This window comes from Anabrus simplex, chromosome 8, assembly GCF_040414725.1.
Source record: "Anabrus simplex isolate iqAnaSimp1 chromosome 8, ASM4041472v1, whole genome shotgun sequence".
In the NCBI taxonomy this organism is placed as follows: Eukaryota; Metazoa; Arthropoda; class Insecta; order Orthoptera; family Tettigoniidae; genus Anabrus; species Anabrus simplex.
Window position 1 is genome coordinate 86,639,737 of NC_090272.1, and position 12,943 is coordinate 86,652,679.

General features: G+C 39.7%; 1 protein-coding gene across 8 annotated transcripts in view; it reads right to left on the bottom strand.

Moving 5' to 3' along the window:
- Positions 1 to 12,943, bottom strand: part of LOC136878816 (phosphatidylcholine:ceramide cholinephosphotransferase 2) — a 724,489-nt gene that overhangs the window by 80,739 nt on the left and 630,807 nt on the right. For all 8 annotated transcript variants that reach the window (XM_067152320.2, XM_067152315.2, XM_067152316.2 and 5 more), the window contains one exon: positions 96 to 291. In XM_067152320.2, the coding sequence (XP_067008421.2) occupies positions 96 to 290 (195 nt within the window). In that variant the 5' untranslated portion in view covers position 291. The remainder of the gene's footprint in view (positions 1 to 95; positions 292 to 12,943) is intronic.

Below are 12,943 nucleotides of genomic sequence, written 5' to 3' on the forward strand. Positions count from 1 at the left end.
AGATACACCAGAACTTTCTTTAGGAAAAGTGCTTTGACTTTTTTCCAAGGTCAGCTAGATTATTTACGTACTAATATATGACTGTGACAACTCACCTGACGCTGATAGAGGTCGGACTGAGTCATGTCGGGAGCTAGTCGCGAACTCTCACTGTCGCTGTGCAGTCCTGTGTCATCACTCGATTGATGAGCTACCTCACTTACGTCTACTGTATGGTGAGGGCTACCCGACACACCGGAAGATTCAAAACTGCCGTAATCATTGTGGTTGTTCTTTGGGTCCAAAACCATCCTGAAAGCAAAAATATCACTTAGTTCACAATGGACGACAACGAAAGAAACAATAAGAACAATGCTTTGCAAGAGGTACAACATTTTGCGACAACATTAATAATAAATTACAATAATAATATTATTATTATTAACGTCGTATCAATAGCTGCGTCTCAAAACAGATTGCGAAGTTATGGAATTCGGCCGCGAAAAGAACCAAGACCGACTACAGTATCTCAGACCACAATATCAAAACCAAAATGGTGGAAGCCATGGGATCAGCTGCCGACTGTTCACGGTTACGGTGTCATAACTATTTCGAAGCGAAACCTTCGCATACATTAATTTCCTCCAGGAACTCCAAAACTGATGTTAAAAACATATTTTGTAGACAATAATTGAAATTACGCATAATAAACTAGTAGGAAGTTACTAAAGAATTTATTAGTTAGATAAATTAATTGCCTTAGCATCGTTTAAATTATGCGTAATACAATACTGACGACGAAAATGCAAGTAAAATAAATTCTGCATATGCACAGCTTTGCCTTAACGAGCAGTTACAAAAATATCCAGACATAATTGGTAGAAAATTTAAAGTTACTGTGAGTAGGCATATCTCTTTATCCACTGTTTAAGAGATTAAATTCAGAAATAACAATACCCTTATTATGCAACATCTCTAACAGTCACAATAATTTCATGATAAAAGTTCTCATGGCTAGAGCAACTTTCTGTCCCTTGATAGCTCCGGGATACAAGGCTTCTCTTGCCAAAGTTGCAAAAAGCTTTAATATCCTTACGAACCTATTCTATTAAAGGCGTACATGATGAAGCGAGCTACGATGTTAGTTTTGTATCGACTGATACTCTCATTGATATGCGTACGAAATTGTAGCATCCGATATTACAAGCACCGGTGAATACTGCCAAGAATTAGTAAATGATACTATAATGATTTACTAACTATGAATACTGTAGCGTGCATTAAGCTGAAAGTGATTATTCCAAAGCAAATTTTAACTAGGGCATTCCTACTGGAGATGTATTTCGAAGGATACAGGCCTACAGCTTACCTCACCTGTTAAGATCCCCGTTTCCTCCTCACTGCAGCATCCACTTAATGTCTCGGTTGGTACACACACTTGATTATAAAAGAACATTTAAGAAACTCGACACTTCAAACACGCATTTACAGTAACTGATATCATCAGATCTACCACCATCGGCTACATTAATGAAAATATCACCCTTCATTACTACGTTAAATGGAATCAAGAGATTGAAGTAATCAAAAGTATCAAATCTTGTTCACTGCACTTGGCAAAATTCAACTACAATCAACATTCGGGAGGACATCTTCCCTAACCACAATTTTTGGTTCGAAATGTTTAACGGTTACCGGTAGGGCTGTAACTTCGAAATTTTATTTCTATTTCTCCCTTAAAGCCTTATATTCAGGGAATTTAAAGATCGAAGTATCAGCAGCAGTACAATTTAATCTGCAACCTGGTGCGCAGCATGAATGACACATTTTAAGAAACGTTACAGCCGTTACAGCACAACAATAAACACTATTATGTACAATATTATATATAGAATAACATACACTTCTAACACTACACCACACTAATAAACCGTCAAAGAGTGCGAATTTCTCTAGTACGTACTTCAATAACACGGCGGAAATTACATTATTTTGTTATTTTCAATACACAATGCGAACATTTCCATGTGCGAATCACACGTGCCTACGATCAGCATACTAGCATAAACGTCTGAGATCGTCTGAGCAAGACCGAGTCCATCGCATTTCGTCAACCGATTATGGAGATATTTGAATCTACAACCCTGAACATAGAGAGTGCCTAACCAACTGGGATATACAGCCGGACTGCACGTGAAGGAAGTATCCATAAGTTAAAAATTTGCAGTATGACCCATAATTACGTTATTGGTTTTTACGCTTCACTAAAACTTTTTGACAGTTTTTAGAGACGCCGAGGTGCCGGAATTTAGTCCCGCAGGAGTTCTTTTTACATGCCAGTAAATCTGTCGATTCATTCTTAATTGTTAATTGACCACATACTACAAAATTACTGCTATACTTCATCTGTTACCATTTCCTGCCTCAGTTCCTGTACCACCTATTCCCTCTTTCATTGACAGAACTGCATACCCTTCTGCAACTAGCACTAATATCACTTCAACTTCTGCAATTAATCTGTATCCCATTAATGTTACTGCACCAATTTATCCCGTTGTTTGTGAACACATCTGAGACACTCGCTCCATTCAGAAGTATGTCCTCCGTTCCGTGCAATTCACAGTAGTTACAGCCCCTTTTGCGTTGAAGTTATTCTGTATGTAACAAACTTTAAGTCTTTTCTCGTTCCTACATTAACTATGAAGGTGCCCGCTACTGCCATGGTATGAGTGAAGTGTGTAAAAACATTGCTGAATGCTTTCTTCATATTTATAATTATGTTATTGGTTTTACGTCCCACTAACTACATTGTAAGGTTTTCGGAGACGCCGAGGTGACGAAATGTTGTCTCCATTCTGGTCCCCATGAGTTATTTTACGTCCCAGTAAATCTACCGACACGAGGCTCAAAGATGAGGAGCCTTACAAGTACCGTACGGAAGAGTGAGATGTACAGTATTATTATACAATAACTGCCCGGCTGCCATAATACAGACTAACTCCCGAGTCCGGTCTGGGAGATTTCTATTAAAATTCATCGTTTAAATTTGAAAAGGGTGATTAACACTTTTTATTTTCACGAATTATTATTGCCCGGTAGGATCTGTTTCAATGTATTGCTACAAGGGCAAAGAGAAGAATTGAAAATATAATTTGAATTATAAGATTCTTTCTTGAAAATAGCAAATATTTTATATCACCTGGGTCAGGTCTGTATACGCACGAGAATATTATACGTATCTCGTAACCACCTGGGCGATTATTTCGTTGCAAATGGCAGTTTGTTTTGAACTCTCGAGTTTACATGTTGACTAATGAAGGAGATCTTTGAACCCGGATAGTCAAAGGTTATCAATAAGTGAAGCTCAAACTACCAGTAGACATTGGAAAAGTTCGCAGAAAAATTCTGGAGTAGGCATAAGTACCCACCACTCCATTCTTTCCTGAAACCGTACTTTTAGGTGCAACAATTACCGAAGAAAAGGTTGAGGTTCCATAAAGAAGTGAAAGCGAGAAACACTTTATTACAAATTATTGTGCTTAGATGACAGAATAGTTGAAAGACGAAAATGGCAGCCTGGTATCAACAGGACCGTAGACAGACCGGTTTTCTCGGGTCACTTTTCCGGGGCCCGACCCTCCCTTGTGGGTCCGGGCAGTAGTTGGCAAAAAAATATCGAAATGATTAAAAAAAGCGAAAAGTAAATGAAATAAACCACCAAAAATGTCTGGTCGTACTCGCGGAACGCCTGCAATTTTCATTAACGGTTATCTTTACAGTGCACTATTGTCTACCGGGGAAAAAAGCGTGCGGTTATTGATACCGCCTGTCTAACTCCCCCTCCGCCGCTTGTCTAGTCGCCCTACCTTTATTGTTGTAACAAACTTCTTTTTCTACCGCTTTTTCCCACACCTGTGGGGTCGCGGGTGCGAACTGTGTCGCACATGTGGATTTGGCCCTGTTTTACGGTCGGATGCCCTTCCTGACGCCAACCGTATATGGAGGGATGTAATCACTATTGCGTGTTTCTGTGGTGGTTGTGCTGTCTGAATATGAAGAGGAAAGTGTTGGAACAAACACAAACACCCAGTCCCCGGGCCAGAAGAATTAATCAGAGGCGATTAAAATCCCCGGAGATCGAACCCGGGACCCTCTGAACCGAAGGCCTCAACGCTGACCATTCAGCCAATGAGTTGGACCTTTATTCTTGTAACAATGTTAGTTGCTAATACTATCCATCATTTACAACGCAGTTCGTTTATCTGTTTGGTTTTCGATCTTAATTTTCTAGTTTAGTGATCACATTCGCGTAGTAATTACGCCGCAGTAAATTCACTTGTTAAAGTGTTTATAGCTGCCTGGTTTTCGTTTTTGTTTTCATTAGTGGTAATACAGGGTGCGGCAGAAATACCTGACGAATTTCAGACGTAAATAACTCAGCAACGCAACAAGCCATTCGCAATTTTGCTGCGCAGTTTAAAAAAGGAAGGTTTGCCATTTATGTCGCATACAGTAGATTGGAGCCGTTCGTATTGGCCACACCTTTCAAACAGGTGTTATTGTCGTGGTGCGCGCGGTCTTGGCCGTGGTCTTGGAGAACACGTGCATCGTCTCGTCCGGGCTAGTCAGTCAGCCAGCCAGCCAGTCGTTAGCATGGCGTAGAGTGCGTAGAATGGTGAACACCGAGGTTTCGTGATTGAGACTTATTTAAAAAATGCCGACTCCGTACGGGGTGACGTTCCATGGCCTGCCCGTTCCCCTGACCTCGCCCCGTGCGATTTCTTTCTCTGGGGATATTTGAAGGATCGCTTCTTCCGACGTAAGCTGCGAACACTAAATGACCTGAAAGCTGCCATCCGTGAAGAAATCGAGGCAATACCACAAGACATGCTCAAGCGAGTCATGCGGAACTTCAGGGAGAGGCTTCAGAGGTGCATCGAACGGGACGGTCGGCATTTCGATGACATTATTTTCAAACCCTAGTGTGTGTGTGTCACGCAAATGGCAAACACTACTCTTTACAACTATGCAATAAATCTTTAAATGACTTGTTGCGTTGCCGAGTTATTTACGTTTGAAATTCGTCAGGTATTTCTGCCGCACCCTGTAGTATAACATCAGGCACCACGAGCAACTACTATAGGCCGGAAGAATCGTATTTAGCTCATCTTCAGTTGAGTAATAATGTATTCTTTCTTTTTAAATGTAGTGCTAGACCTACCAACAAACCATTAATAATTACGTTTCTGAGACAGCCTTTTTATTTAGCATTTAGGAACCAAAAATGATTAATAGCAGACCACGTGTATAGTTTAGATGAAAATATTATTCTAACTTTAAGGCAGTTGAAATACTGTACTACTCTTTAGGACTGTACTGTACTGTATGCTACGACCCTGTCAGGTTGCTAATATATTTTATCTCAAATGCCTACTGAATATTATTTCCATTTCATTTATAAAAGAAGCTATCTCGCCCTTCCACAAGGGCCCCACATTAATATGGAGGCCTCGCTTTGCAAGTCCCCGTGCAATAATAAAGGTTAAATTATACACACACACCGATTACAACTGAAAAAAAGGCATTTTCAACATTTATTCTTTCCAAAACAAAACGCGGCGCAGCCCGCCTGGTGGCCATGGTCGTTAAGGCGTTGAAGTCTACACAGTCTGACGCCGAGGTTAGCCGGTTCGAGTCCCGTTGGTTGAAAAATTTTTCACCGTCAGAATGTTGGCCGGCAGAGTAGGGGAGGTGGTATACAAGCTCTAAATCACTAGATTGCCTGCCAAAAGCGTGGATTAAATTCCAAACTTCTCCACAGTGCAAATATGGAGTGAGGGCATATGACGCTGTTGATTCGCCCGTCGGATGGAGACGTTAAACCTTGAGCTGACCCCTTCGACAGGAGTATGCTATGTGACACACCGGGTTTCACACTCTCCCTTCCTACTATCATATATCACGTCATTCATTTCATCCCATTAATTCCTCTGATGAGGTTGACGTCAGGAAGGGCATCCAGTCATACAACTCGCCACGACAGATTCATCTCACCTCATACCCGACTCCGTAGAGAAACGGGCCTAGGGCTAGACAAAGAAACTAGCAAAACAAGATAATAAAAGTAATAAAAAGTTAAGTTTTTAACTTCAGCTTTTAGAATTTTTAGATTTAATTTTATGAAAGCTGAACTTGAGTAAATATATAAGAAATTTTACGGAAAAATCACTTCGTTTTTGTGAGGGAGGACAACGAAATGTTCTTGCCCGGGGCATTTTTGAGCGAGAGAGGGTTAGGGGGCGGTCAAGTCATTTGCCCAGAGCCCGTCAAAGCTGTCTGCGGCAATATGCATCTATACTGTAAAACAATAGGTATTTATATTTTCTGTTTTCATCTTCCTTTCTCCCACATTCCTCTGATTATACAACGCAGTTTTGCTGTTCTCCCTACTTTCTTCCATTCTCTGTTCAGTAATTTAATAATGTAAAATGAAAGTTCATTTTCAGTTCTACATTTTGATACCGTAGTAAGTTAACAATGTGACTACTTGTAATAAGTTATACCAACTTATGTACCCGTGCTTCGCTACGGAATTCTACATTGGATACAGAAAGGTTAGGTAGTGTACACGTGTGAGCATGATTGTATTAAATTGCCCAGCTCTTAACGTTACCCTAGAAACGCGACGGGGAAGTCACCAAAGTCTTTTCTCATATGAAGACTGGATTAGGGAATTTTCGTTTTAAAGATAGGACCGCTTCCCTACCATCAGTCACAATCAGGTTGGGGAGTTTTCATTATAACGGCAGACACTCACTCTCCACCTGACTTTTTACATCTCAGAAATACTGGATTAGTGGTTCTCCCTACTGAAATGAACATAGGTCATTACAATGACGTCAGTAGGAATGGCGCGATTAAAAGCAATGCTTTCTTATGAAATACTCGAGCAAATGAAAAACCACACATTTTCTCACTTTTAACGAACAGTAGTACGCTGCTGATCTAACAGGCCAAAGTTCCAGAGCTGGAATGACCAAGCCGCAGACAGCCGTGATCCGTGAACACTCTTAGGCTTTTCGTCGAGAGGGTGGGGGGTGGGGTCGAATAGTGGAGAGTCTCAGGAGAAAAAACATGCCATTTTACTAATCTATTTCCTAGGAGTACCCGATTAATGGGAAAATATCAATTCATTACACTGGCGGCAGAAAAATCTATCTGACTTGGGGCAAATTTTTCCTCCAAGCCAGAGGAGAAACCCCTCTTCACTGCTAATTTGAAGAAAATGAATGTAGAATTTAACAAAAGTGAAGAGGAAGAAGCTTTCCTTAAGAAATGGCTCTTTTCACGGTTGAATTTTGAGTTATTTAGTGCGTTGTGGTGCTATAATTTGGAATAAGCTTAAATTGTAATTCTAGACCAGGTCATACTACTGTACTACTACTACTACTACTACTACTATATTATTATTATTATTATTAAGCAAGTCTGCCTAAGTGGGCACACTGCTCATTCAAAACAGCCCGTCAGAGTAGGGATCGAATACTATGATGAACCAGTGGGTTACGTACCAGTATTATCAGAAAATGTATGAACCAGAGGAATGGCATGCTAAAGAAGAAAGTTTTCTAACTCCCAAGCTATTTCCCGCCAATATTCAGTCAGGCTATTATACTCTACACCAAAGAGGATAGAATAGAATAAAGATGAAACTCAATGATAAATTAGGTACCAAGTCACTAGGCGCTAGTAGTTTCAGTCCCCGATCAGAGATAGCGCTACAATGGGCATTTTGTACAATACCTTACTGCTATTATCAACAGATAGCGCAGAGAAGTGACATCCGGCGCACTGACGCACATCCGGTTATGCTTACAGCTCCCCCCTTTCCCTTGCCCCTCGTCCCCCATCCCTTGACGATAATAATGCAGTTCTACTACTTCCATGCCCAATACATTGCAATTCATATATTTTTTATTTCCAAGTACTTACTATGTTGTAAATAATGATCTGATACCCCTAGTTGTTATTGCATACTATGTTACTGAGAACATAACCGCACATCTCAAAACAGCTTTAACTTCAAATGAATGCTCGACACATTAACACAAAGCTGATATTATAACAAATAAGAAATCCCTTCAAAAGCAAGACAGCAGAGCACACCATATACAAGAGAATGGTGTATCACATCAATATCCAAGAACCACATGAACATAAAAATAACAGAATTAAATGCACTGAGACAGGAAATATATATAACTACATTAACAGAACAATTCAGCTTTCAGTCCCCGAGGTGTACTCAAACAGGAAATGCAGGATTTCAGGAGGACTGGCGAAGATATATTTCCAATAAACAAGCACAAGGAACAAAGATTTACAGCACGAGCACATAGGCACTTGGAATTCAAGCAACACAAATACTGTAGCATCATGGGAACTAACGCATAAAACAAGACCATCTACAATAATATCAGACCTTAATACAAAAACAACATGGCCGACGCATCGGTTCCATGTAAACACGCCTGTGATACATAAACATAACCTTTTGATTATCGTACTGAATTGCTAAGCTGTCAATAATAATGAACAGAAACTCTACTTTGGGTAATAGACCAACACTATCTAGAAATAGCCTCTGTTTAGCTAAGCAATATGTGGATAATTCAAAATATACGGTACATATTTTGTTTGAACTAGTATGGTAAAGGAAATAGGTAATATAGGATTGCATTCTAAAATAACAGTCCTGGGGGAATATTTGATACGTTTCAATTCAGTCAATTAATTAATAACTCACCTATGATCTGAATTTAGGGCTGTCAACCAAGTGGCAGATTACGTATCAATTGTCTACTTAGTACTTTCTTAAGTGATTTCAAAGAAATTGGAAATTTATCGAATTGGTGTAGATATAGTAGGGAGCACCCTTGGTAAATTATTCCAGACTGTAATTCTTCTTCCTACAAATCAATACTTGTTTTAGAAATACATTTATTTGAATGACCTTTCTATTACCATATGTTTTAAGTAGGCCTATAATAGCCTACCTCGTTCAAGAATTTTTTTAGAAACATAACCTTGTCGCGAATTTCAATTCTCTCATAATAATGATTCTGATAGGGCCTAATGATCCACCAAACTGCTACATCTGTTCACTTTAGAGAATCTATAGGAGAATGAACTTGAAATTCTCTGGTAGCATATTTATTTTCGTTTAAAGCACTTTAACACCCACATCGTTGGTAACGTAAATACGTACTATAAGGGACAGTATATCAATTGATACCTTGTCCTCTTATTTAACGAGGAGAATATAATCTCCATTCACAGATAAATAAATAGCTTTATCACTTTTTATAACCTCACTTTTAAAATCCTCAAAAGGTATAGTAATTGAGAAATGTACTAGGATTGGCACCAACACAGAGTTTTGGTCTTATCCAGAAAAAAACAGCTCATCAAGTACACGGAACACATCCTCTCTATTGACAAATTTATCCTCGAATGTTTTAATGCACCGTAATAAATTACTTGTAACTACGAAATCGTCACGATACATTAAGTACACTTGATCTGAATGCGAGTGCATCTCCTGTAATATGAATTACATCCAGGCATAGAATACGATCGACACATCCTAATATATCAAAATAGTTTTTAAAACCATATTTAAAAAAAAACATGACTACACTAACGTTTCCTAATCAATCCAAACCAACAGAAAGAAATAAACAGATGCTTCGCACATGCTCATGTTTACATTTGAACAAACCGATCGGGCCGCCATTTTAGCTAATATCGATAGCTGCATTAAGGTCTGATATATTGTAGTTGGTCTTGCATAAAATCTATACAAGTTCGAACAAGGTTAACCGATTGGGTAAAGTCGGATTCAATGCAATCCAGCAATATTATCTCCATAATACTTGACGTGATACGACTAATTCTTTGTTAGATGGGCCCACTGTTTGACGCTAGACTTGAAATACTTCACTTCCAGACAAACTGCCTTTAATTATTAATATCGCTCATTTCATGCCTACTTGCCTGCCATCTACAGAGCCTTCCTACAACTATCTGCACGTTATGAATGACCTCCAGCGCCATCTAAAATCGGGGACGGAAACTACCTGAAGCTAGCTACAGATTGGAACCATAAGCCCCATTAGACTTTCACCGGGGTGCTCGGCACGCAGCAGTTATCTCATCTATCGGAGTTGAGCGGCAGCATAAGAGAAAGAACATCACAACAAACAGTGGTCAATATAATGTTATTGTTGCTCAATGCTCTGCGCTTTCGATATTGTACGCCTTCACATTTAGTTTTCTTCCGACTCTGAAATACCACTCTTATCATAGTCGGTACGGTAAAACTGAATAAAACATAAATGATCGGAAATTGTATTCTCTATAACTTTTGCTATGTAGTACTCTTCGATAGGACCAATGACATAGGTATTTAAAATTAAATTTTAGGCGCCTTTCCCTAAAATACAATTTCATCCAGGGTGAATAAAATTGTTTATAGCTTTACTATTTGCTTTACGTCGCACCGACACAAATAGGTCTTATGGCCACGATGGGATAGGAAAGGCCTAGGAATTGGAAGGAAGCGGCCGTGGCCTTAATTAAGGTACAGCCCCGGCATTTGCCTGGTGTGAAAATGGGAAACCACGGAAAACCATCTTCAGGGCTACCGACAGTGGGGCTCGAACCCACTATCTCCCGATTACTGGATACTGGTCACACTTAAGCGACTGCAGCTATCGAGCTCGCTGTGTTTATAGGTTAGACTGTAGTTTCTTGTTCTCCGACTCTGTATACCGATTTTCATTAAATTCTCTTCAGTCGTTTTCCCGTGATGCGTGTACAGACATACAGACAGACAGAAATTACGGAAAAGTAGAAAGTTCATTTCCTTGTTACTGTGGACATGACCGATACAGAAATACCATTCTTTATATAATTCTGAGCGTTGTACAGACAAAACCCTTATTTTATATATAGATATAGATTTATCTTCACAGAAGAAAGAAAGTATTCTACAGCTGTGCTGGCAGTAGTGTCAAATCTGTAGCTCGGATTCTTTCCAATGTAACAAAAAACATGATCTAGGTCATCGAAGCTCAATTGGCAGAGCATCCGACGCGAAATCGGAAGGTTGTGGGTTCAGACCCCACTAGGTGGCCTGTTGTTTTAACACTTGGCATCAATGGACTATCAATGCCACAACAGCTATTCCGGGTGACGCGACTTAGCCAAGCCAAGAGTACTTCAAGAATGCGTCTGATGTTGTATACTGTTTATTTACTCATTGTCAAGTAGAGCGTAAACATACAGATGCGGAGTGTGTTTGATGAAGCGTTCATGTAGCCTATGTACATCTAACTTACTTTTTTTTTTTTTTTGTATTATTTTGACCTGCACTAGATATTCAAACTTCTTCCTTCATTTGCAATACTTCAATTTCTGATGTTCAACTGACAGATTTTCCACAGTTAGAATGTTAATAAACAAGAGAATAATGAACAAATAACAGAGCGCGTGGTTAACGTCCGCTGTCGGTTAATTAAAGTGAATAATTTTCACGACCGCAAGACGTGTTCAGTACATACAGAACACGTCGAAGAGATGTTAGAACGCATTCTACAGCTGTGCTGGCAATAGTGTCAAACCCGTAGCTCGGATTATTTCCAATGTAACAAAAAACATGACCTATATAGATCATCATAGCTCAATAGGCAGAGCATCCGACGCCAAATCGGAAGGTTGTGGGTTCGGACCCCACTAGGTGGCCTGTTAGTCTCTTCTTCTTCTTTTTTTTTTTTTTTTTTTTTTCCTTCCTACAAGAGACGCCTGAGTCCCAGCATTTCACTCCGAAAAAGTATACCGACACAGGTCGCTTGAATTTCAGCAATCTTAAAATTCTAGCTGACTAGGTTTCGATCCCAAAGCCTTCAGCATACAAGGCGAGTGGCTAAATCAACTAAGTTATGCAGCCGGTTACCAAACAAGCCACAAACTACGGGATATATAGTTTTACATAGAATCTGAATTACTGAGATTCAAACTACGGCCATTAAGACAGGTTAGTAATAATATTAATCCTCAAACCCACTGACTGAACCTCGTTCAAAGACATTTTACCACAGCTCGTTTTCTCATTACAGTACTTCTCAAGACTCCCAACATCAGGTGATACTTCGACGGACTTAATTAGATCCTTAAAAGTTGGAAATTTGAAAAATACAATACCCACCGAGGACTTGAGACATAATTTTCAGAAATGAAATATAGGGATGTAGCCTATGTCAACAACTACAATTATAGATTACCGGTAGCTAGGGAATTTGGTTAACATATTTAACTAGAGTATCGTAGTTTTAAGAGCTAATAGGCCTTCGGTTCAGAGCGCCTCGGATTCAATTTTCGGCCGGGACGATTTTAATTCTGCATGGTTAATTCCTCTAGCTCGGGGACAGTGTACTGTGTTCGACGCAATGCGCTTCTCTTCATACAACACGCTACACTGCACGCCACCACAAACTGGCAATAGTGTTTACGTCCCTCCATATAGGGTTGGCCTCATGAAGAGCATCCGGCCGTAAAAATGGGTCAAGTCCACATCAAGAGCTGCCGTCAAATTGGAAAAAAGGTCGGAAATAATAATAATAATAATAATAATAATAATAATAATAATAATAATAATAATAATTCTGCGTCCCATTAACCACCTTTAGGATTCTTAGTCACCGACGGGATGTAATGTGTAGCATAGGAGTACTATTTTACTTGCCAGTAAATCTGCCGATACGAGGCGAGTGTATCTGAGCATCTCGAAATACCACCGGACTCAGCCGGGTTCGAACCCACCATCTCAAGTTGGGGAGTTCCCAAGAAAAGAAAAGCATTTATATGCAGGCTACCACGTGAACGACTGTTCGCTATCACGGGT